The sequence below is a fragment of the Esox lucius genome, chromosome 24 (assembly GCF_011004845.1).
Source record: "Esox lucius isolate fEsoLuc1 chromosome 24, fEsoLuc1.pri, whole genome shotgun sequence".
Lineage (NCBI taxonomy): Eukaryota > Metazoa > Chordata > Actinopteri > Esociformes > Esocidae > Esox > Esox lucius.
In genome coordinates this window covers 10,568,692-10,593,642 of record NC_047592.1, presented here as the reverse complement: position 1 = coordinate 10,593,642, position 24,951 = coordinate 10,568,692, and the positions used below count along the sequence as shown (strand labels likewise).

At 41.7% G+C, this 24,951-nt stretch overlaps 4 protein-coding genes across 4 annotated transcripts; 3 read left to right on the top strand and 1 right to left on the bottom strand.

Annotated features, from left to right (window-relative positions):
* Positions 1-582: 582 nt before the first annotated feature.
* trmt10a (tRNA methyltransferase 10A) lies at positions 583-3,687 on the bottom strand. The gene is made up of 7 exons (XM_010890278.4): positions 3,262-3,687; positions 2,702-2,870; positions 2,451-2,522; positions 2,249-2,323; positions 1,997-2,146; positions 1,714-1,819; positions 583-1,192 (listed from the first exon to the last, which is right to left on the bottom strand). The coding sequence occupies exons 1-7, from the start codon at positions 3,435-3,437 to the stop codon at positions 936-938; spliced, it is 1,005 nt and encodes a 334-aa protein (XP_010888580.1). The 5' UTR covers positions 3,438-3,687; the 3' UTR covers positions 583-935.
* An 84-nt stretch (positions 3,688-3,771) lies between these two features.
* LOC105022120 (tapasin-related protein) lies at positions 3,772-8,434 on the top strand. Its single transcript, XM_013140488.4, has 7 exons — positions 3,772-4,225; positions 4,805-4,981; positions 5,435-5,710; positions 6,107-6,439; positions 7,082-7,390; positions 7,527-7,598; positions 7,714-8,434. Exons 1-7 carry the CDS (start codon positions 4,186-4,188, stop codon positions 7,734-7,736), a joined length of 1,230 nt encoding a protein of 409 aa, XP_012995942.3. The 5' UTR covers positions 3,772-4,185; the 3' UTR covers positions 7,737-8,434.
* Positions 8,435-11,289: 2,855 nt separating this feature from the next.
* On the top strand, positions 11,290-15,580 carry LOC114830307 (tapasin-related protein-like). Its single transcript, XM_029117662.2, has 7 exons — positions 11,290-11,441; positions 12,016-12,192; positions 12,587-12,862; positions 13,259-13,591; positions 14,234-14,542; positions 14,679-14,750; positions 14,866-15,580. The coding sequence occupies exons 1-7, from the start codon at positions 11,402-11,404 to the stop codon at positions 14,886-14,888; spliced, it is 1,230 nt and encodes a 409-aa protein (XP_028973495.2). The 5' UTR covers positions 11,290-11,401; the 3' UTR covers positions 14,889-15,580.
* Positions 15,581-18,259: 2,679 nt separating this feature from the next.
* On the top strand, positions 18,260-23,023 carry LOC105022121 (tapasin-related protein-like). The gene is made up of 7 exons (XM_013140366.4): positions 18,260-18,411; positions 18,968-19,144; positions 19,539-19,814; positions 20,200-20,532; positions 20,908-21,228; positions 21,361-21,432; positions 22,616-23,023. The coding sequence occupies exons 1-7, from the start codon at positions 18,372-18,374 to the stop codon at positions 22,657-22,659; spliced, it is 1,263 nt and encodes a 420-aa protein (XP_012995820.3). The 5' UTR covers positions 18,260-18,371; the 3' UTR covers positions 22,660-23,023.
* The last annotated feature ends 1,928 nt before the right edge of the window (positions 23,024-24,951 follow it).

Below are 24,951 nucleotides of genomic sequence, written 5' to 3'. Positions count from 1 at the left end.
GCCAGACCCAACAATGCAGAAGAGCTGAAGGCCACAATCAGAGCAACCAGGGCGCTCATAACACCTGAGCAGTGCCACAGACTGCTCGACTCCATGCCACGCCGCATTGCTGCAGTAATTCAGGCAAAAGGAGCCCAAACTAAGTATTGAGTGCTGCAAATGCTCATACTTTTCATGTTCATACTTTCCAGTTGGCCAACATTTCTAAAAATCATTTTTTTGTATTGGTCTTAAGTAATATTCAAATTTTCTGAGATAATTAATTTGGGATTTTCATTAGATGTCAGTTATAATCATCACAATCAAAAGAAATAAACATTTGAAATATATCAGTCTGTGTGTAATGAATGAATATAATATAGAAGTTTCACTTTTTGAATGGAATTACTGACATGAATCAACTTTTTGATGATATTCTAATTATATGACCAGCACCTGTACCCTAGAATATAGTCTATGAATAAGTATAATGGAAAAACATAACATCCATACATACTGTAATGCATATTTGATTGAATTGAACCCAAAATGTACACAAATACTGTACTTACACAGGCAGCACAGTTGCACATAGGTTCAGTGTGAAATTTAAAGACTCTGTTTATTCCAGTAATACCTGCCAGTTGTTTATTGAAAAATAAGAAATAAACAATTTAATAAACAAGCAATGCAAGACTTGCTGCAGAATACAAAAAAGGTATGGTTATTGTTGTTCACTTAATATACAACTTGTTCACTTAATATAAGCACTCCAAGAAAAATATCATTCATTAAATATAGCTGAAATCAACAAATTAAATAAAACACAGACTAAAATGATCTATAATTCTGCAATCAAAACTCAAACTCAAAATTCATTAAATCAAACCTTGTGTAATCGATTTATATTAAGATGCGGAAGTAGCTGTTGGCTTTTGTGGGCCACAGACTGGCCTTTATGGGGCCTCTTCTGACTGCAGTGTATCCTGTGCTCCCCACTCTCTCTCCTTTGGGCGCTGTGTTTTGGGGGTGTCTTGTGTGACTGTCTCTGTGTCTGAGTCGCTGTCAGAATCCTCCTCCCCGCCCCCATCCTTGTCTTCTGTGGCGGTGCCCTCCTGGCCCAGGGGAATTGCTCCTTTACGTAGAGGCAGGACAGTAAAGAAGGCCTCCTGCCAGTCCCTCTTCTCAAGGTACTTCAGCATAATCTCAAACACTGCAGGGGACATGTGCAGGCAAAAACATGCATTCATTAAAAAGATACATGTATATACATCTCTATTTTTTGTGGCTCATCTAACACATATTGGGCAATATCAAATTTGTAAGTTGCTACTTCATTACAGAAACTCCCAGCTGTCCCGGAACACATCTGATGCAGCTGTGGTTCTTATCATGCTGCTCAACCAACCAGGCAGTCTATACAAGAATCCCTATGCACCAGAAAGAATGCAGTCTCCAGACTGCTACCTTGACTGAGCTCACAGGTGCCCAAGCCGTGACAAGGTGTTGACAGAGCAAAACAAAGCAAACAATTCAATTAATACCACTTCAATCCGCTAAAGTTGCTGGCCAACTGCAACTCCACCAGTGAGATTTCTGGGCAAATCCAAAAGCCAGATTTGAACCCTGGTCTCCCACCACTAATGCTTTTGAAAATTACTGTAGACGTCAATGGACATTTTACATAACCATTCAACAGTAGCTGGAAGTGTGTGTGTGTAATTAGGTCCTCACCATGGTTAACCGCCAGCACTTTACGGCTGTTCATCTTGACAAAGCTGTTCAGCGGGAGCTGCGCATGGTCAATTCCCAACTCCTTTGCCCGCTCGAAGGTGATCCCCTACAGCAGAAGGTTAGAGATCAGACTGAAAACCCAGCAACCCCTGACACACTGCACACGACCGCTGCAGAAGGCTCCCGTTGAACTGCCTCAGATCTGCATGAGGTAGCTGGGGAGGGGTAGACGGCGAGCGACTATGTCCTGGTAACACCTATAGGCAAATCTATGGTAATTCACCTTGTGGTGATTATGGTCCACAAGGCCTCCAATGACATAGGCCTTGGTCTCGTCTAGCTCCGCCAAGACGTTGGGCGAGTCAGAGGTCAGGTACACCAGCTCCTCCTTGCCCATCACCTCGTGGTACGCCTCCGTCCTCACCATAATCTCCTGCACCAAAACCACACACAGTAACAGGAGTTCATGTGGTCTGAGGCCAGGGCCCACGTTGCCAGCACATAGGCAAAAAATACACCGAAACCGTACACCCACCTTCCAGTTGACCCAACCCTCGTCCGTCTTATCCATGTTCTGCTTCAGCTGCCCACCCAGGCTAGTCAGATAAAACTGTGAGGGGTGAGAAAAGAACACGGCCCTTAGGCGAATGAGTCCGGGGATCCCTCGAGTTTATTGGCGGCTGAGAAAGGATCCTGCCGAGGACAACCGGGGTGACCTCCGAGGGTGGCAGACCCACCTGTACAGGGTGCAGTGCTCGCCGGTTCACTGCGTAGCACCTCTGGATTTGCTTATGGAGCTTCCGCACATCCTTCACAGTGGAAACAATGAGGGAGGCAATTGAAAAACTGGTTTTGACACAGTGCCTCAGTTGTATCGACAGAACGTCGGCCGACGTGACTCGTTGTTCTGTGTCTAAGCTGAATGCTCACTCCAGCCTGCACACGGACATCGTGCAGAGATCACAGGTTTAATGACAGCACAGCTTACCTTAAACATCATGAGGCTGTCAAAGCTGCAGTCTATCACCAGTCTCAGGGGGCTGCTGGGCTTCACCTCTTTCCTCAGGCGCTTCCGGCTCGGCACAAGCTCCCCTCCCTCCTCGCCCTGGGCCTTCCTCTCCAGGCTCCTCTTCAGCCTCTTCTCCTTCCGCCTCTGCCTGGTTGGCGCACAACATGGAGAGAGGTGGTCAAACAGTACTTAAAAAGCTAAGCTAATACCGGATCTATAACCAGCGTCCACGTCATGCTGCTCCCCGCTTACGGATATCAGCAGCAACATTCACATTTGTGTGGTTTGTGCAGTTTCGATGATGTCGTGCTGTGTCAATAGTTGGCCAATATGACCAAAGGAAAACTGGTATCATGAATGACAATTATCTTATATGCTCAACCCATAGTATTCTCCAAGTCCAAGCAGATCAAACTTCACTTGATGGTACAGTTATTGGAAAAAAAGTTGAAAGCCACTGGCCGAACCGAATACGACGGCAAAATAAAGTGACAACATCCAGACCGTATGTGCAGTAACTTAGCTAGCGAACTACTGACTTCCGAAGGGTTCTCTCCTCCTCCCATTTCTGATGCCTCATAAGCTTCTTCCTCTGGTTTTTTGAGAGAGTTTCTATATGTCCGTTATCAGCACCGTTCTGTCCATCCTTGTTCTCAGAGGCAACATCATTCCTCTCCTGCCACGGTTTTAAATCTTTGACAGTGTCGCTGGACATTGGTCGTGTTTTGGGGTATTATGCAAACCAAATACTGATTGTCTTCGATGCTATGCTAGCTAGTGTTCCAAAATACGCACGCCCTACTGAAAGGTACAGTTTAACAATCTCACTCATTTAATACACAAACACATCTGCTAACTGCTACTTTGAATCAGAAAAAACCGCCCTTATTAACAAAACAGACTTGTAAACTTTTGCTTGTCCACCTAGCCTTGCCAGTATCACATGTACTTCTTTTTACCTCGTCGCACAATTATCGTCACCAAACACCGCACAGTCGCAATTTTAATGACGTTCGGCCCCTTCACTGGTTCTAGGACAAGCAAATAGGCGAAGGCAAGAGGGGTTTGCTGGATATTTCCAGAATAAGACCTTGCTATTGTAACTGTTAATATGAAGGTGATCTTGGCATACTTTGACCAACTCTTATCCAAAATGCAGTTATGGCATAAATATTAATTCTAGGGGTGGGTACCAGTTTTTCCACTGCACAGCCCAGAGCCGTAGCAATTTGCAATGGAAAGAGCCATCCGCGCCTTAGCTTTAATATACCACGGCTATGACAATATAATTATTTGTACTGGTTTAGTTAACTGGTTTACGGCAAACAGCACTGGGATTTGTGGTATAGGCCATTCACGTCTGTGCATAATTTAACAGGTAAAAATGAAAGTGAAAGTTTTCAACTTCTGAAACAAAGTTGAAAACGTTTCAGTTCTGAAGAGATTTAGCATACTTTTGAAACATGAAAATCTTCACTATACTCTGTTTGATTCTAAATACAGGTAAGATATAAAATGTTATGTACTTTCCATTTTAATTCACTCAACCGATTTCTTATTATTTCGCTATCGACCTACGTGAAAGGTAGCATTACTATATTACATTAAGTTCATATTGCTATATAGCCAACTAAAAATGCCACATGAAGACTAAAGTAATGTAGAATCCGATGGTAACGAACAAGGTACATGATTACATCGGTAAAGTAGGGATTCTTGTCTTCTGCGTCTATGGTGGTTTAAAGACGTCGCACAAAACGTTCACCGCTGATTATGTGTATGCAAACTAATAGAACGAAATAGTCAAAAATGTGTACGCTCAAAACCATAGGTCCCCTCGTGTACTTTTAAGACAGTAGCTACATATTTTCAGATTGAAACAAACATGAAATACATTTTTAACAACAGAACGGAGAATAGATCCCTAGATTTGTCTGTTTCTAGATCCTGTATATCACCCTTTCAAATGCAAATTGCAGTCGGTTTCATGCTAACTGAATGTCGACACAACTGCGCTGCAGCGTTATCATCGAGTTTTCCTGCTGGCTATCCTTCAACCTTTTAATTCACACTTCTGCCCAGGGGTGGGGGGATTCTTACAGGTGCAATGGCTACCCTGTCTACTGAAAGATGAGCACGTATGGAAAAATAATGACGGCCACACGGAAACTAAATACATTCACAAAGACGTGGTGCTTCAGTTTGGCAACTCAGGGGATAGCTTCTTGTTTCCTGACAGAATCACTTTCATGGTTGCAGGTAAGTCTGATACTATACTATTGTTTCGCCTTTACATTGGATATTTGCGCATTACTGTTTTGAAGTTATTTTTAAGCATCTTAAACTAAGACCTGTTCAGCGGCCAAATGAGCCAGCTCTTTGATGAACAGAGCCAAAAGAGCCTGCTCACCAAAAAGACTTGGAATACCCATCACTACCATACTGTGGACGGGAAACCCAGTTTCTACCTTAATTTGAATAGTTTTTTCTTAAAAGCATTTTTTTGGGGCATTATAATTCACCAGACCCATCAGTTGATATATGGTGTAACAGCTCTGGCTTAATCCACTTTAAACATTGAGTAAGAAAGATCATAATTAACCTCCCAAACTTCTCATCATTCCCCTTTGAATCTTAATTGAGCTTAAGATATTTTAAAGATTTCACCATACTTCTGTGAGAAAAACGTCAATCCACGCATGTCTCCCTCAGCATCTAAGGTCGACATGAGGAAGTATGTGGAAGGTCCGGTGGATCAGCTGAGGTGCGAAATCCACAGATACAGCAAAGGGATGAGTCGTGTTCGCTGGCCCAGCCTGGGAGGGACGGAGCATGACATCTGGTTCACCTGTACACTGCGTCACATCGCGGGCCTCTTTAACATCACCTCCTACCTCAGAATCACTCCAGCCACCACCATGTCTCCCCACCAGCCAGACTTCCACAGCTGGGTCACACTGGCGGGCAAAGACAAGCTAAGAGCCTCAGGTGTGGACAGACAAAAACAAAGCACTTACTGTGACAAAGACGTATGCTCTTCTTGTTCTGTCTATTATACACACATGGGCTACTAACATTTCTTTACAAGCATGTGATCTGTTTGTTTTGTGTCATATTTGTTACTTGAAAGGCAATTAGTCACCAAACACCATATTTTACCAGTTGAGCCACACAGGACCACTCGATAGCTGTATCCTTTTCATTTATTGAGGACATAGCTTGTTGCCCATTATAGCCTGTCGGCATTTCTCAACTAGCTGAAATCACCTAGTGCATCCAATTGCTTTTTACAAAATGGTAATCTCCCAGCTCCCATTTGGCTTCCTTCTACTCTTCTGCCCTTTTCCTCACCACACTCTCACTGTGACCTCCATCTGGGTGTAGCTGTGATGGTGCTCATGACCCGCTCTCCATCGGTGTTGGTGGGCCTGCAGGGGAAGCAGACCCTGCACTGTGAGTTTGCCGTGGACCACAAGGTGCCTGACCTTACAGTGGAGTGGCATCTAGACCCATTCCGCGGGCGCCGGACCAGGCTATTCCGCTACTCCAGACGCTCTGGCCAGACTGAGGGCAGTGGGGTGGCAGTGAATGGCATTGCCAGGGGGAGCGCCTCGCTGACTGTGCCCCTCACTGGGAGGAGCAGTGAAGGGACGTACTGGTGTTCGGTCCAAGTACCCCCACTCAATGGGAGTTTGGCCATTGGTTTGCACATCATGGGTAAGTCCTCTGGGATTATGGGTACTGTAGGTAGCTTACAGTTTTCTGGTCAAATCAGTGAAATCAGGAAGTGAATTGAAACATGTTTTTTGGTTATTTTAAGAGTTGAAACAAGCTTTAAACTTTTTAATTATTGTCCTGATAGTGGAAATGGTGAGGTATTCAAGGCTTACCACTTCACTCTTCCTAATCACTCAGGTGATTTAGAAAATATATATTTGAATGGAAATATACTTTAGTTGGATTATACTCATAAGCATTTCTAGGGGTGCCAATAATCGTTATTTTGTTTCCAATCATTTTACTTAATTCAAAGGTTAGATTTTTCGGATTATTTTGAATTGAGAGAAAACAAGCATTTGTTTTCGCAGTCCATATTGCTCAGATTCACCAAGGATGTCAATATTAGTGGAGGGCACCCTCCATGCAGATGCAGCATGAGTTTAGTTTATACCTCAGTATTAGAAGACACCTCACTATATTATGATACCTCACTGTTAGATGATACTGTACCTCACCATTAGTCAATACCTCAGTATTAGATTATACTTTACTGTAAGATGATACCTCACTGTTAAATGATACCCTACTGTTAGTTTATACTTCACTCATCTACCGTGTTTCTCTGCCCCCCTCCATCAGTGCCTCCCAGTGTTTCCATGACCATAGAGCAGAGCCTGATCCCCAGGGTGGTGTGTAAGGCCGACCGCTATTATCCCCTGGACGTGGATATTGAACTTTTCAAGGAGACCGGTAGTGGTGAACTCCCTAAGAAACTGGGGAACGTCAGTCACTACAAACACACTGAGCACAGCGAAGGCACCTTTTCTCTGTCAGCCTTTGTCCGGCTGCGGCCCTCCCCTCTTGAGTCGGAGTGTGGAATATATTCCTGTAGAGTCAAACATGTCTCCCTGCCAGGCCTGTACATCCACAAGAGCAAAACGGACCCAGGTGAGATAAATCAATTTCTAAAGCCCTATACAGTATATCAGAGCTGGTGACCAGGTTGGGCAAAAGACGTACAAACGTAATAGGTTATATGCATTGACTCGTAGGAAGAAACCTACTTTGTGTTTTATCCTAACAGGGTGTTGGACTTGGATTCACCTGACTTCACCTGGATTGATATGTCTTTTTGCTGTGATCATCATTTTCATAGGTGAGACTCACGTTCTCTGGAAGAGTACATTACTCACTCCTAGAATGGATTATTGTTTACTCACAAACGTGTTCAATTGATAGACTGGAATAATTGTTGACTGTTTCTTTTCCAGCTGTAGCAAGACGCTGTTATTGATCTATTTGCAAGTCAGTAACATGACGATGAAAGACAAACGCAAGAAGATAAAAAAGTCTCCACCTTCCCTGCACCTGAAAATACACTTGTAGTTCAGTTCTGCATTTGGACAGTTGGGTGTGTGTAGTATGATGTTGTTCTTTTTTTAATTTATTTAAATATTGCATGTAATTATTTATTGAACTGTTACTATGCTGTTTCAATGGGGTGGGGTTTAACATTTGTTCTATACTTTTTGGTATTTATTATACAGAGAAGTTGACTTGGAAGAATTAGCAATTCATCTCAACACCAAATGGTGAATTGTAGTTTTTATTTTGGGGGGATCGATTTACCTGCTTGTAATGTTGGGGGGACATGTCCCTCCCGTTTCTATACTCTTGACTGTATGCAAGTAAAATACCATGGTAGAATGATATTTAGTGAAATACTTTCCATCAATGCAGTGGTTGACCATGACTTCCTTATCTTGACTTGCACAGAAGAAAATGGAAAGGTACACCCAAACTTTGGGAAAGCAAGAGACAGGAAAGATATAAAAAAAAAGGGAATGTGAGTTGATGGAGGAGAGAGAAATGGCAGAAATTGTCAAGGATGATCAGTGGAAACTGAAGGCACCACTATGTTTAGTCAATGTTTGGTAGGAACTGTTTTTATATGTTATTAAAAAGGTAGGCAGGTGTGGGAATTTGCGGAAATTTACTGTGTGTTTCTTAAGTGTGCCATTAGTGTGAAATATCAGTATACTTGTTCACAGTATTTAAGCAACTTTGCAGGTGGTGGTATTTTTATAGGACAGAAATTAATTACGTAGCTACAGTATACATGCTATTCCTGACACATTTAAGTTTAATAATTAATACAGTCTCACATTTAATAAAACGTGTTTATAATTGTTTTTTTTATTACGCATGGGAGTTTACAGAGGAGACAGGAAGGGAAATGAAGGCACAGAGGGTATAGCCTACCATTTTGACTGTCTTTTAGATAAATCCCCAATTCTCGCGTAATATATCTCCAGTTTTTATTTAGGTGGGCAAAGTGCAGTAACCTTTTTCTTGGTTTAAACTTAACATTTAAATCATAAAGACTATAGAGAATTATAGATAATGTTTTATCAAAAGACCCTTGTGTTAGTAAACAGTGATGACGTATTTTGTGGGCGGAGCCGAACTGGTGGCAGAAATTGACTGTAACCTCTTAACATATAGTAATTTGGAGTAATGTCAAGCTGGCAACATTAGAGATTCCATAACAACAATAAGACTTCCGGTTTTCGTATTTTGCCTTCAAAATAAAGGTCCGCGGTAAAACACGATATTAATAATAATAAATGAATAAATTTTGTCACGTTGCTTAGTGCACAGGTGCGGGTCATAAAATTTGAATATCATCAAAAAGTTGATTTATTTCAGTAATTCCATTCAAAAAGTGAAACTTGTATAATGTATACATTCATTCCACACAGACTGATATATTTCAAATGTTTATTTATTTTAATTGTGATGATTATAACTGACAACTAATGAAAATCCCAAATTCAGGATTTCCGAAAATTAGAGTATTACTTAAGACCAATACAAATTTTTTTTTTTTAGAAATGTTGGCCAACTGAAAAGTATGAACATGAAAAGTATGAGCATGTACAGCACTCAAACCAGCCCCTTCAAACCAGGACCTCGGTGTCCCCCCGGAATTGCTGGAGGAAGTGTCTGGGGAGAGGGAAGTCTGGGCATCTCTGCTTAGACTGCTGCCCCCGCGACCCGGCCCCGGATGAAGCGGAAGAAGATGAATGGATGATGAATGTACAGCACTCAATACTTAGTTGGGGCTCCTTTTGCCTGAATTACTGCAGCAATGCGACGTGGCATGGAGTCGATCAGTCTGTGGCACTACCCAGGTGTTATGAGAGCCCTGGTTGCTCTGATAGTGGCCTTCAGCTCTTCTGCATTGTTGGGTCTGGCGTATCGCATCTTCCTCTTCACAACACCCCATAGATTTTCTATAGGGTTAAGGTCAGGCGAGTTTGATGGCCAATTAAGAACAGGGATAACCATGGTCCTTAAACCAGGTACTGGTAGCTTTGGCACTGTGTGCAGGTGACAAGTCCTGTTGGAAAAGGAAATCTACATCTCCATAAAGTTGGTCAACAGCAGGAAGCATGAAGTGCTCTAAAACTTCCTGGTAGACGGCTGCGTTGACCTTGGACCTCAGAAAACACACTGGACCAACACCAGCAGATGACAAGGCACCCCAAACCATCATTGACTGTGGAAACTTTACACTGGACTTCAAGCAACATGGATTCTGTGCCTCTCCTCTTTTCCTCCAGACTATGGGACCTTGATTTCCAAAGGAAATGCAAAATTTACTTTAATCAGAGAACATAACTCAACAGCAGTCCAGTCCTTTTTGTCTTTAGCCCAGGCGAGACGCTTCTGACGCTGTGTCTTGTTCAAGAGTGGCTTGACACAAGGAATGTGACAGCTGAAACCCATGTCTTGCATACGTCTGTGCATGATGGTTCTTGAAGCACTGACTCCAGCTGCAGTCCACTCTTTGTGAATCTCCCCCACATTTTTGAATTTTTTTTTTCATCACAATCCTCTCCAGGGTGCGGTTATCCCTATTGCACAATTGTACAATTTTTTCTACCACATCTTTTCCTTCCCTTTGCCTCTCTATTAATGTGCTTGGACACAGAGCTCTGTGAACAGCCAGCCTCTTTAGCAATGACCTTTTGTGTCTTGCCCTCCTTGTGCAAGGTGTTAATGGTCGTCTTTTACAGCTGTCAAGTCAGCAGTCTTCCCCATGATTGTGTTGCCTACAGAACTAGACTGATACCATTTAAAGGCCTTTGCAGATGTTTTGGGTTAATTAGCTGATTAAAGTGCGGCACCAGGTGTCTTCAATATTGAACCTTTTCACAATATTCAAATTTTCTGAGATACTGAATTTGGGGTTTTCATTAGTTGTCAGTTATAATCATCACAATTAAAAGGAATAAACACTTGAAATATATCAGTCTGTGTGGAATGAATGTATACATTATACAAGTTTCACTTTTCGAATGGAATTACTGAAATAAATCAACTTTTTGATGATATTCTAACCAGCACCTGTATATGACCAGCACCTGTATATTGAAAATGTTCAGGAGCTTCAGAGTGATTATATGAAAAAAAAATCAAGGGTTACTGTGTATTTGCAATTGTGGCTGGCATTTTTCACCGCCCATAGCATTGGCCACAATGCATCTCAATGGATATGAAATACATTTTGACTCATACAGAGAAAACTATTCTATACGCCGCAGTGAATGGATTGTAGGAAATGTTCAGGAGAGTCTATAGAGTGATTGTATGTAAAAAAAATCAAGGGGCACTGTGTATTTTGCAATTGTTGATGCGTATAGAATAGTTTTCTGTATAAGGCAAAATGTTTTTCATATCCATTGAGTTACTTTGGGGCACGTAATACGTTGGTCTCTTTTATTTTGAAAATGCTCTCATGTTCGTGACCCAGAAGTGTTTCTTTAATGTTGCTCACAAGACGCTGATCATATAGTGATTGCCGAAATGAAAGTGAAAACTTTTCTTTGACTTGAAAATTACAACATGATTCAGCTGAAGCAAATCTTTCGGAATATTCGGAAAATATGAAACATGAACATTTTCGCCATCCTCTGTTTTATTTTACATACAGGTAAATTAGAACAAATTGTATGTTATTACAATGTTTATTCGCCCAGCCAAAGAAACCAAGCAAACTAACGTGACAGGTGCAATATTGCGATGTTCTCAGAATGCGATGATAAATATAGATTACGATTATGGTGGAGAAAATAAACTCTTGTTTCATCAATAGTTCAACTTTCCCATAAACGTTAGAAAGGAGGTATTATATTTCTGCTGGATATGGGTGGTATAGGCACCACCATAAAAGTTGAATACAGTTGATGTCGCTTATCAAAACATTTGTGAAATTATAATGTGTAAGCCCGAAACGACGCAGCCTACTTCTTTCACGTTTTCTTCATCCTACAGTACATAATATTAAATTAGTCGATTTTTATGAACAGAACGGAGAATACAAAGTGTGCACCGAGATACATATCTTTATCATCCTCGTTATACTACATAACCTTCTGTCTGAGTGCATCTAAAAAATATATACTGATTTACACTTAGAGGTGAATTTCACCAGCTGGCTATCTTTGACTTAGCTATATTTTCGGTCGAAGCTAGCTTTGACCCTTTTTATTCACAATTCTGCCCAGGTGTGCAGGGATTCCTACAGGAGCAATGGTTGCCCTGTCGATTGTGGGATGTGCATGTATGGAAAAAAAACGATGGACAAACAGAAAGTAAATACGTTCAAAAAGACGTTGTGTTGCAGTTTGCCAGCTCTGGGGACAGCGCCCTCTACCCTGACTCAATCACTTTCCTTGTTGGAGGTAAGTCTCAGACTGGTGTAGGTAGGGGAATGTAAACTCGGCTCACTTAGCTCCACGTGAATTGGTTTTACTTAAATGCACTCTTCGCATTAGAGTTCACCCAGCCATTAATATATGGTAACACAGCTCTGGGTTAATCTACTTAAATAATTTCTGTCAAATAAAAAGGACTTTTGTATAAGAATATATACATTTAGGGAGGCCACAGATCAGGGACCCATGATGTTATTTTGTTACTGGGTGATCATCAACTTTACTTAATGTTGTCCAAGGACTGTGTAATCATAATGAACCTCCCAAACGTCTTATCATTCACCTTGTAATCTTAATTCAGATGAAGAGATTTTTCCATACTTCTGTGAGAAAAACGTCAATCCACGCATGTCTTCCTCAGCGTCTAAGGTCGACATGAGGAAGTATGTGGAAGGTCCGGTGGATCAGCTGAGGTGTGAAATCCACAGATACAGCAAAGGGATGAGCCGTGTTCGCTGGCCCAGCCTGGGAGGGACGGAGCATGACATCTGGTTCACCTGTACACTGCGTCACATCGCGGGCCTCTTTAACATCACCTCCTACCTCAGAGTCACTCCAGCCACCACCATGTCTCCCCACCAGCCAGACTTCCACAGCTGGGTCACACTGGCGGGCAAAGACAAGCTAAGAGCCTCAGGTGTGGACAGACAAAAACAAAGCACTTACTGTGACAAAGACTTATGCTCTTCTTGTTCTGTCTATTATACACACATGGGCTACTAACATTTCTTTACAAGCATGTGAGCTGTTTGTTTTGTGTCATATTTGTTACTTGAAAGGCAATTAGTCACCAAACACCATATTTTACCAGTTGAGCCACACAGGACCACTCGATAGCTGTATCCTTTTCATTTATTGAGGACATAGCTTGTTGCCCATTATAGCCCGTCGGCATTTCTCAACTAGCTGAAATCACCTAGTGCATCCAATTGCTTTTTACAAAATGGTAATCTCCCAGCTCCCATTTGGCTTCCTTCTACTCTTCTGCCCTTTTCCTCACCACACTCTCACTGTGACCTCCATCTGGGTGTAGCTGTGATGGTGCTCATGACCCGCTCTCCATCCGTGTGGGTGGGCCTGCAGGAGAAGGAGACCCTGCACTGTGAGTTTGCCGTGGACCACAAGGTGCCTGACCTTACAGTGGAGTGGCATCTAGACCCATTCCGCGGGCGCCGGACCAGGCTATTCCGCTACTCCAGACGCTCTGGCCAGACTGAGGGCAGTGGGGTGGCAGTGAATGGCATTGCCAGGGGGACCGCCTCGCTGACTGTGCCCCTCACTGGGAGGAGCAGTGAAGGGACGTACTGGTGTTCGGTCCAAGTACCCCCACTCAATGGGAGTTTGGCCATTGGTTTGCACATCATGGGTAAGAGCTCTGGGATTATGGGTACTGTAGGTAGCTTACAGTTTTCTGGTCAAATCAGTGAAATCAGGAAGTGAATTGAAACATGTTTTTTGGTTATTTTAAGAGTTGAAACAAGCTTTAAACTTTTTAATTATTGTCCTGATAGTGGAAATGGTGAGGTATTCAAGGCTTACCACTTCACTCTTCCTAATCACTCAGGTGATTTAGAAAATATATATTTGAATGGAAATATACTTTAGTTGGATTATACTCATAAGCATTTCTAGGGGTGCCAATAATCGTTATTTTGTTTCCAATCATTTTACTTAATTCAAAGGTTAGATTTTTCGGATTATTTTGAATTGAGAGAAAACAAGCATTTGTTTTCGCAGTCCATATTGCTCAGATTCACCAAGGATGTCAATATTAGTGGAGGGCACCCTCCATGCAGATGCAGCATGAGTTTAGTTTATACCTCAGTATTAGAAGACACCTCACTATATTATGATACCTCACTGTTAGATGATACTGTACCTCACCATTAGTCAATACCTCAGTATTAGATTATACTTTACTGTAAGATGATACCTCACTGTTAAATGATACCCTACTGTTAGTTTATACTTCACTCATCTACCGTGTTTCTCTGCCCCCCTCCATCAGTGCCTCCCAGTGTTTCCATGACCATAGAGCAGAGCCTGATCCCCAGGGTGGTGTGTAAGGCCGACCGCTATTATCCCCTGGACGTGGATATTGAACTTTTCAAGGAGACCGGTAGTGGTGAACTCCCTAAGAAACTGGGGAACGTCAGTCACTACAAACACACTGAGCACAGCGAAGGCACCTTTTCTCTGTCAGCCTTTGTCCGGCTGCGGCCCTCCCCTCTTGAGTCGGAGTGTGGAATATATTCCTGTAGAGTCAAACATGTCTCCCTGCCAGGCCTGTACATCCACAAGAGCAAAACGGACCCAGGTGAGATAAATCCATTTCTAAAGCCCTATACAGTATATCAGAGCTTGTGACCAGGTTGAGCAAAAGACGTACAAACGTAATAGGTTATATGCATTGACTCGTAGGAAGAAACCTACTTTGTGTTTTATCCTAACAGGGTGTTGGACTTGGATTCACCTGACTTCACCTGGATTGATATGTCTTTTTGCTGTGATCATCATTTTCACAGGTGAGACTCACGTTCTCTGGAAGAATACATTACTCACTCCTAGAATGGATTATTGTTTACTCACCAACGTGTTCAATTGATAGACTGGAATAATTATTGACTGTTTCTTTTCCAGCTGTAGCAAGACGCTGTTATTGATCTGTCTGCAAGTCAGTAACATGACAATGAAAGACAAACGCAGGAAGATAAAAAGTCTCCTCCTTCCCTGCACCTGAAAATACATTTGTAGTTCAGTTCTGCATTTGAACAGTTGGGTGTGTGTAGTATGATGTTGTTCTTTTTTTAATTTATTTAAATATTGCATGTAATTATTTATTGAACTGTTACTATGCTGTTTCAATGGGGTGGGGTTTAACATTTGTTCTATACTTTTTGGTATTTATTATACAGAGAAGTTGACTTGGAAGAATTAGCAATTCATCTCAACACATAGTGAATTGTAGTTTTTATTTTGGGGGGATCGATTTACCTGCTTGTAATGTTGGGGGGACATGTCCCTCCCATTTCTATACTCTTGACTGTATGCAAGTAAAATACCATGGTAGAATGATATTTTGTGAAATACTTTCCATCAATGCAGTGGTTGACCATGACTTCCTTACTTTGACTTGCACAGAAGAAAATGGAAAGGTACACCCAAACTTTGGGAAAGCAAGAGACAGGAAAGATATAAAAAAAGGGAATGTGAGTTGATGGAGGAGAGAGAAATGGCAGAAATTGTCAAGGATGATCAGTGGAAACTGAAGGCACCACTATGTTTAGTCAATGTTTGGTAGGAACTGTTTTTATATGTTATTAAAAAGGTAGGCAGGTGTGGGAATTTGCGGAAATTTACTGTGTGTTTCTTAAGTGTGCCATAGCCATAAGTGTGAAATATCAGTATACTTGTTCACAGTATTTAAGCAACTTTGCAGGTGGTGGTATTTTTACAGGACAGAAATTAATTACGTAACTACAGTATACATGCTTTTCCTGACACATTTAAATGTAATAATTAATACAGTCTCACATTTAATAAAACGTGTTTATAATTTTTTATTTTATTACGCATGGGAGTCCACAGAGGAGACAGGAAGGGAAATTAAGGCACAGAGGGTATAGCCTACCATTTTGACTGTCTTTTAGATAAATCCCCAATTCTCGCATAATATATCTCCAGTTTTTATTTAGTGGGCAAAATGCAGTAACCTTTTTTTTGGTTTAAACTTAACATTTAAATCATAAAGACTATAAAGAATTATAGCTAATGTTTTATCAAAAGACCCTTGTTGTGTTAGTAAACAGTGATTACGTATTTTGTGGGCGGAGCCGAACTGGTATCAGAAATTGACAGTAACCTCTTAACATATAGTTATTTGGAGTAACTTCAAGCTGGCAACATTAGAGATTCCATAGCAACAATAAGACTTCCGGTTTTCGTATTTTGCCTTCAAAATAAAGGTCCGCGGTAAAACGCGATATTAATAATAATAAATGAATCAATTCTGTCACTGCTTAGTGCACAGGTGCTGGTCATAAAATTAGAATATCATCAAAAAGTTGATTTATTTCAGTTATTCCATTCAAAAAGTGAAATTTGTATAATGTATAATTCATTCCACACAGACTGATATATTTCAAATGTTTATTTATTTTAATTGTGATGATTATAACTGACAACTAATGAAAATCCCAAATTCAGTATCTCAGAAAATTTGAATATTACTTAAGACCAATACAAAAGTATTTTTTGAAATGTTGGCCAACTGAAAAGTATGAACATGAAAAGTATGAGCATTTACAGCACTCAATACTTAGTTGGGGCTCCTTTTGCCTGAATTACTGCAGCAATGCGGCGTGGCATGGAGTCGATCAGTCTGTGGCACTGTCCAGGTGTTATGAGAGCCCTGGTTGCTCTGAGAGTGGCCTTCAGCTCTTCTGCATTGTTGGGTCTGCCGTATCGCATCTTCCTCTTCACAACACCCCATAGATTCTCTATAGGGTTAAGGTCAGGCGAGTTTGCTGGCCAATTAAGAACAGGGATACCATGGTCCTTAAACCAGGTACTGGAAGCTTTGGCACTGTGTGCAGGTGCCAAGTCCTGTTGGAAAAGGAAATCAACATCTCCATAAAGTTGGTCAGCAGCAGGAATCATGAAGTGCTCTAAAACTTCCTGGTAGACGGCTGCGTTGACCTTGGACCTCCGAAAACACACTGGACCAACACCAGCAGATGACATGGCACCCCAAACCATCACTGACTGTGGAAACTTTACACTGGACTTCAAGCAACATGGATTCTGTGCCTCTCCTCTCTTCCTCCAGACTATGGGACCTTGATTTCCAAAGGAAATGCAAAATTTACTTTAATCTGAGAACATAACTCAACAGCAGTCCAGTCCTTTTTGTCTTTAGCCCAGGCGAGACGCTTCTGACGCTGTGTTTTGTTCAAGAGTGGCTTGACACAAGGAATGTGACAGCTGAAACCCATGTCTTGCATACGTCTGTGAGTGGTGGTTCTTGAAGCACTGACTCCACTCTTTGTGAACCTCCCCCACATTTTTGAATGGTTTTTTTCTTCACAATCCTCTCCAGGGTGCGGTTATCCCTATTGCACAATTGTACAATTTTTTCTACCACATCTTTTCCTTCCCTTCGCCTCTCTATTAATGTGCTTGGACACAGAGCTCTGTGAACAGCCAGCCTCTTTAGCAATGACCTTTTGTGTCTTGCCATCCTTGTGCAAGGTGTTAATGGTCGTCTTTTGGACAGCTGTCAAGTCAGCAGTCTTCGCCATGATTGTGTTGCCTACAGAACTAGACTGATACCATTTAAAGGCCTTTGCAGATGTTTTGGGTTAATTAGCTGATTAAAGTGCGGCACCAGGTGTCTTCAATATTGAACCTTTTCACAATATTCAAATTTTCTGAGATACTGAATTTGGGGTTTTCATTAGTTGTCAGTTATAATCATCACAATTAAAAGGAATAAACACTTGAAATATATCAGTCTGTGTGGAATGAATGTATACATTATACAAGTTTCACTTTTCAAATGGAATTACTGAAATAAATCAACTTTTTGATGATATTCTAATTTTATGACCAGCACCTGTATATTGAAAATGTTCAGGAGCTTCAGAGTGACTATATGAAAAAAAAATCAAGGGGTACTGTGTATTTGCAATTGTGGCTGGCATTTTTCACCACCCATAGCATTGGCCACAATGTATCTCAATGGATATGAAATACATTTTGACTCATACAGAGAAAACTATTCTATACGCCGCAGTGAATGGATTGTAGGAAATGTTCAGGAGAGTCTATAGAGTGATTGTATGTAAAAAAATAAATCAAGGGGCACTGTGTATTTTGCAATTGTTGAGGCGTATAGAACAGTTTTCTGTATAAGGCAATATGTTTTTCATATCCATTGAGTTACTTTGGGACAAGTAATACGTTGGTCTCTTTTATTTTGAAAATGTTCTCATGTTCGTGACCCAGAAGTGTTTCTTTAATGTTGCTCACAAGACGCTGATCATATAGTGATTGCCGAAATGAAAGTGAAAACTTTTCTTTGACTTGAAAATTACAACATGATTCAGCTGAAGCAAATCTTTCGGAATATTCGGAAAATATGAAACATGAACATTTTCGCCATCCTCTGTTTTATTTTACATACAGGTAAATTACAATGTTTATTCGCCCAGCCAACGAAACCTCGCAAACTAACGTGACAGGTGCAGTATTGCGATGTTCTCAGAATGCGCTGATAAATATAGATTACGATTATGGTGGAGAAAATATAAACTCTTGTTTCATCAATAGTTCAACTTTCCCATAAACGTTAGAAAGGAGGTATTATATTTCTGCTGGATATGGGTGGTATAGGCACCGCCATAAAAGTTGAATACAGTTGATGTCGCTTATCAAAACATTTGTGAAATTATAATGTGTAAGCCCGAAACGACGCAGCCTACTTCTTTCACGTTTTCTTCATCCTACAGTACATAATATTAAATTAGTCGATTTTTATGAACAGAACGGAGAATACAAAGTGTGCACCGAGATACATATCTTTATCATCCTCGTTATACTACATACATTTCTGTCTGAGTGCATCTAAAAAATATATACTGATTTACACTTAGAGGTGAATTTCACCAGCTGGCTATCTTTGACATAGCTATATTTTCGGTCGAAGCTAGCTTTGACCCTTTTTATTCACAATTCTGCCCAGGTGTGCAGGGATTCCTACAGGAGCAATGGTTGCCCTGTCGACTGTGGGATGTGCATGTATGGAAAAAAAACGATGGACAAACAGAAAGTAAATACGTTCAAAAAGACGTTGTGTTGCAGTTTGCCAGCTCTGGGGACAGCGCCCTCTACCCTGACTCAATCACTTTCCTTGTTGGAGGTAAGTCTCAGACTGGTGTAGGTAGGGGAATGTAAACTCGGCTCACTTAGCTCCACGTGAATTGGTTTTACTTAAATGCACTCTTCGCATTAGAGTTCACCCAGCCATTAATATATGGTAACACAGCTCTGGGTTAATCTACTTAAATAATTTCTGTCAAATAAAAAGGACTTTTGTATAAGAATATATACATTTAGGGAGGCCACAGATCAGGGACCCATGATGTTATTTTGTTACTGGGTGATCATCAACTTTACTTAATGTTGTCCAAGGACTGTGTAATCATAATGAACCTCCCAAACGTCTTATCATTCACCTTGTAATCTTAATTCAGATGAAGAGATTTTTCCATACTTCTGTGAGAAAAACGTCAATCCACGCATGTCTCCCTCAGCATCTAAGGTCGACATGAGGAAGTATGTGGAAGGTCCGGTGGATCAGCTGAGGTGTGAAATCCACAGATACAGCAAAGGGATGAGTCGTGTTCGCTGGCCCAGCCTGGGAGGGACGGAGCATGACATCTGGTTCACCTGTACACTGCGTCACATCGCGGGCCTCTTTAACATCACCTCCTACCTCAGAGTCACTCCAGCCACCACCATGTCTCCCCACCAGCCAGACTTCCACAGCTGGGTCACACTGGCGGGCAAAGACAAGCTAAGAGCCTCAGGTGTGGACAGACAAAAACAAAGCACTTACTGTGACAAAGACGTATGCTCTTCTTGTTCTGTCTATTATACACACATGGGCTACTAACATTTCTTTACAAGCATGTGAGCTGTTTGTTTTGTGTCATATTTTGCAATTAGTCACCAAACACCATATTTTACCAGTTGAGCCACACAGGACCACTCGATAGCTGTATCCTTTTCATTTATTGAGGACATAGCTTGTTGCCCATTATAGCCCGTCGGCATTTCTCAACTAGCTGAAATCACCTAGTGCATCCAATTACTTTTTACAAAATGGTAATCTCCCAGCTCCCATTTGGTTTCCTTCTACTCTTCTGCCCTTTTCCTCCCCACACTCTCACTGTGACCTCCATCTGGGTGTAGCTGTGATGGTGCTCATGACCCGCTCTCCATCCGTGTGGGTGGGCCTGCAGGAGAAGCAGACCCTGCACTGTAAGTTTGCCGTGGACCACGAGGTATCTGACCTTACAGTGGAGTGGCATCTAGACCCATTCCGCGGGCGCCGGACCAGGCTATTCCGCTACTCCAGACGCTCTGGCCAGACTGAGGGCAGTGGGGTGGCAGTGAATGGCATTGCCAGGGGGACCGCCTCGCTGACTGTGCCCCTCACTGGGAGGAGCAGTGAAGGGACGTACTGGTGTTCGGTCCAAGTACCCCCACTCATTGGGAGTTTGGCCATTGGTTTGCACATCATGGGTAAGTCCTCTGGGTTTATGGGGAGGTAGCTCACTGTGTTGGGGTCAAGTCAGTGAAATCAGGAAGTTAATTGAAACATGTTTTTTGTAATTTCATGGTTTGGAACTCAGATATCACCTAAAAAACACATCTCTTGAACAAAAGAGGTTTACTTAAAGGTTCCCAACTTTACTTAATGTAAGGTGTCCAATATGAAGTGTGCAGATAATGCTCTAGATCATACCTCACTATTAGATGATACTTCACTGTTAGATGATACAGTACCTCACTATTAGTGAATACCTCAGTATTAGATTATACTTTACTGTAAGATGATACCCTACTGTTAGTTTATACTTCACTCATCTACCGTGTTTCTCTGCCCCCCTCCATCAGTGCCTCCCAGTGTTTCCATGACCATAGAGCAGAGCCTGATCCCCAGGGTGGTGTGTAAGGCCGACCGCTATTATCCCATGGAACCCCAGGATGTGGATATTGAACTTTTCAAGGAGACCGGTAATGGTGAACGTCCTAAGAAACTGGAGAACGTCACTCACTTGAGTCACATCACTCACCCTGACGACGGTACCATCACTCTGTCAGCTTATGTCTTGCTGCGGCCCTCCCCTCTTGAGTCGGGGTGTGGAATATATTCCTGTAGAGTGAAACACGTCTCCCTGCAAGGCCTGTACATCCACAAGACAATTACTGAGACAGGTGAGATTTATCAAACAATTTCTGTATTATACAGTATATCAGCACTTAACACAAAGTTGTGCAAAAGAAGTAAAAGCAAAACAGGTATTTTAAATTGGCTCTGAAAAAACATATTGTGTTTAATCCTGTCAGGTTGCTTTACTTGGATTCACCTGACTTCACCTGGATTGATGTGCCTTTTTGCTGTGATAATAATGTTCATAGGTAAGCCTGTCCCACTCTGGACAAATACAGTTGTGCTCAAAGGTTTGCGTACCCTTGGGGAATTGGTAATGTATGTACCATTTGGAAAGAAAACATGAGTGAGCAGGAAAAACACGTCTTTTATTTCTTATGGGATTCACATTCAACTGTAGGTCATAACAGAATGGCACAATCATAATTAACTGACTCTGTCCAAAAGTCTGCATACCCTTAGTTCTTAATACTGTGTAATGCCCCCTTTAGCATCAATGAAAGCGTGCAGTCTTTTGTAATAGTTATGCATGAGGCCCCAAATTCTTGCAGGTGGTATAGCTGCCTATTCGTCTTTGCAAAATGCCTCCAGGTCATCCAAAGTCTTTGGTCGTCTTTCATGAACCGCACGTTTGAGATCTGCCCAGAGTGGCTCTATGATATTAAGGTCAGGAGACAGAATCTTCACCTTTTTCTGCTGAATTACTGAAACAACCACACCGTCTTTTCCCAGAGCAGCCTGTATGTCTCCTGAGGGTAACTGTGGGTTTTTCTTTGTATCCCGAACAATTCTTCTGGCAGTTTTGGCTGAAATCTTTCTTGGTCAACCTTGGCTTGGTATCAAGCGATTCTGCTTCTTAATAATTGATTGAACAGCACTGACCGGCATTTGCAAAGCTTTGGATATCTTTTTATATCCTTTTCCATCTTTATAAAGTTCCATTACCTTGTTATGCAGGTCTTTTGACATTTGTTTTCTGCTCCCCATGGCTCAGCCTGCTCAGTGCATCAATGTGAGAGTTAACAAACTCATTGACTATTTGTACACAGACACTAATTGCAATTTTAAAAGCCACAGGTGTGGGAAATTCATCTTTAATTGGCATTTTCACCTGTGTGTGTCATCTTGTGTATCTGTAACAAGGCCAAACATTGGAGGGTATGTAAACTTTTGATCAGGGCCATTTGGGTGATTTATGTTATTATCCTGATTTAAAAAGGAGCCAAACAACTATGTGATAACAATTGGCTTCATATAGTCACTATCCTTAAATAAAATACAGCTTTTTTGCATGATCAGTCATATTTTCAAAATCAGTGCCAAAATTTTACCATTTCTGCCAGGGTATGCAAACTTATGAGCTGTAACTGTAATTTACTCACTTCTTAAATGAGTTATAGTGGTTGACAATTTTTGCTGATTATTTTACAGCAATGGCAACACGGCGTTCTGTTTGCAAGTCACGAACACGATGAAAGTGAAATAAGATGACTCCATACCCCCTCCACACTTTTGCAGCTCAGTTCCTCATTTGGACATTTTGGTGTGTAGTATTGTGTTATTGCTATTTTTTTAATATTTTATTATTTGAATAGTTAGTACACTTTCAGTGGTCTCGGGTTTAAAAAAAATTATATACTTAGTGGTGTGTGTTATTCTGGGAATTCAACTTGTAAGAATGAGAAATTCATGTTTTTTATTTTTGTAAGAATGAGCAATTCATCTCTTTTTGTAAAATAAATACATCTTCAATCAACACATGCAGCTATAAAAACACAGAGCTTACAGACTGCAGTAGGTTGTCTTATACTTTTTAATTGAATAAAAATATTTGTATTAGATTATGATTTCTTTAACAGTGTATATAAACAGGAGGGAAGTAGAACAGAGGGTACTTTGAGGTGAAAGGAAAATGGCCTCAGCACACATTCAATGGTCAAAGGTCAGAGCCAGCTCAGGCATTATACACCGATCAGCCATAACATTATGACCACCTGCCTAATATTGTATAGGTCCCCCTTTGTGTGCTGTGGTATCTGGCACCAAGATGTTAGCAGCAGATCCTTTAAGTCCTGTAAGTTGCAAGGTGGGTCCTCCATGGATTGTACTTGTTTGTCCAGGACATCCCACATATGCTCAATTGGCTTGAGATCTGGGGAATTTGGAGGCCAAGTCCACACCTTGAAATTGTTGTTTTGTTCCTCAAACCATTCCTGAATCATTTTTGCGTTGTGGGAGGGCGCATTATCCAGCTGAAAGAGGCCAATGCCATCAGGGAATATCGTTGCCATGAAAGGGGTGCACATAGTATGCAACAATTCTTAGGTAGGTGGTACGTGTCAAAGTAACATCCACATGAATGGCAGGACCCAAGGTTTCTCAGCAGAACATTACCCAAAGCATCACACTGACCCTGCCGGCTTGCCTCCTTCCCATAGTGCATCCTGGTGCCATGTGTTCTTCAGGTAAGCGATGCACACGCACCCAACCATCCACGTGATGTGGTCGGTACCTTTTGATAGGTACCGACCACTGCAGACTGGGAACACCCCACAAGGGCTGCAGTTTTGGAAATGCGCTGGCCCAGTCGTCTAGCCATCACAATTTGGCCCTTGTCAAAGTCGCTCAGATCCTTACATTTGCCCATTTTTCCTGCTTCTAACACATCAACTTTGAGGACAGAATGTTCACCTGCTACCTAATATATCCCACCCACTTACAGGTGCCATGATAACTTGATTATCAATGTTATTCACTTCACCTGTCACTGATAATGTAATAATGTTGTGGCTGATAGGTGTAAATACACATCCAGAGAAAATTAAGAGACCACTGCACCTTTTTCTTTCCTTTCCAAACAAGAAACCTACCAATAACTGACTTTTTCATGTAGCCAGCCAGGTTTTTGTCTATCCTGAATAAATCCTATTTTGCCACTGGCCGTTTTAACTGCTAATAAGCCATTTGTGAATTACATAGATACAGTCCATCCATCCATCTTCCGCTTATCCGGGGCCGGGTCGCGGGGGCAGCAGTCTAAGCAGGGATGCCCAGACTTCCCTCTCCCCAGACACTTCCTCCAGCTCTTCTGGGGGGACACCGAGGCGTTCCCAGGCCAGCCGGGAGACATAGTCCCTCCAGCGTGTCCTAGGTCTTCCCCGGGGTCTAGGATACAGTATCTATCAATATAGGTGACAATAACTAGTGATTGCCATTCGATGCTTCATTTGCTTTATTTTAGCAGCAGGATATTATGCTGGCAGCACACAGATTTTCTTTATCACAATAAAAGCCATCATTGAAATGTATAAGGCAATATAGTTCACAATCTCGACTGTAATAAATAACAGACAAGAATAATATTGGAACGGACATTAAATATAAAATGTACAGACAAGATTGTTAACTATATTAACTTATATAGTTCAAAGATGAAGATAGAAGAACGTATATATATGTATAGATATATAGATTGGACGTAAAGGGAGAACCTCTCATACAGATGCAGAGTCCAATCAGTCACTGACTTAAGAGGCTCTAATGGGGCCACACACCCAGTGTGTCGAGCACAAGGACAGATCCCAAGTGGGAGTGGAGGGCCAGACGGCCGACCGAAGCCTCCGTGTCCCGGCAAGGAACTGACCGACCACAGGGTGTGCACCAGGCATTGACCCATCATCAATCTGCAATCAGGGCTAAGGAGACCAGGCACCAAGTGTCCAAAGCATACCACATATATGTATAGAGAGCCCTTGTTGGGGAGCCCT

Excerpts from the sequence above, each read along its gene's own strand:
- trmt10a (XM_010890278.4), bottom strand. The coding sequence starts at position 3,437 with ATGTCCAGCGACACTGTCAAAGATTTAAAACCGTGGCAGGAGAGGAAT. Across the intron at positions 2,871-3,261 it reads GAGGAGAGAACCCTTCGGAA|GCAGAGGCGGAAGGAGAAGA; the intron begins GTCAGTAGTTCG and ends TGCGCCAACCAG. Across the intron at positions 2,147-2,248 it reads AGGGTTGGGTCAACTGGAAG|GAGATTATGGTGAGGACGGA; the intron begins GTGGGTGTACGG and ends GTTTTGGTGCAG.
- LOC105022120 (XM_013140488.4), top strand. The coding sequence starts at position 4,186 with ATGAAAATCTTCACTATACTCTGTTTGATTCTAAATACAG. Across the intron at positions 5,711-6,106 it reads AGACAAGCTAAGAGCCTCAG|CTGTGATGGTGCTCATGACC; the intron begins GTGTGGACAGAC and ends ATCTGGGTGTAG. Across the intron at positions 7,599-7,713 it reads TGTGATCATCATTTTCATAG|CTGTAGCAAGACGCTGTTAT; the intron begins GTGAGACTCACG and ends TTTCTTTTCCAG.
- LOC114830307 (XM_029117662.2), top strand. The coding sequence starts at position 11,402 with ATGAACATTTTCGCCATCCTCTGTTTTATTTTACATACAG. Across the intron at positions 13,592-14,233 it reads CATTGGTTTGCACATCATGG|TGCCTCCCAGTGTTTCCATG; the intron begins GTAAGAGCTCTG and ends CCCCTCCATCAG. Across the intron at positions 14,543-14,678 it reads CAAGAGCAAAACGGACCCAG|GGTGTTGGACTTGGATTCAC; the intron begins GTGAGATAAATC and ends TTATCCTAACAG.
- LOC105022121 (XM_013140366.4), top strand. The coding sequence starts at position 18,372 with ATGAACATTTTCGCCATCCTCTGTTTTATTTTACATACAG. Across the intron at positions 18,412-18,967 it reads CTGTTTTATTTTACATACAG|GTGTGCAGGGATTCCTACAG; the intron begins GTAAATTACAAT and ends AATTCTGCCCAG. Across the intron at positions 19,815-20,199 it reads AGACAAGCTAAGAGCCTCAG|CTGTGATGGTGCTCATGACC; the intron begins GTGTGGACAGAC and ends ATCTGGGTGTAG.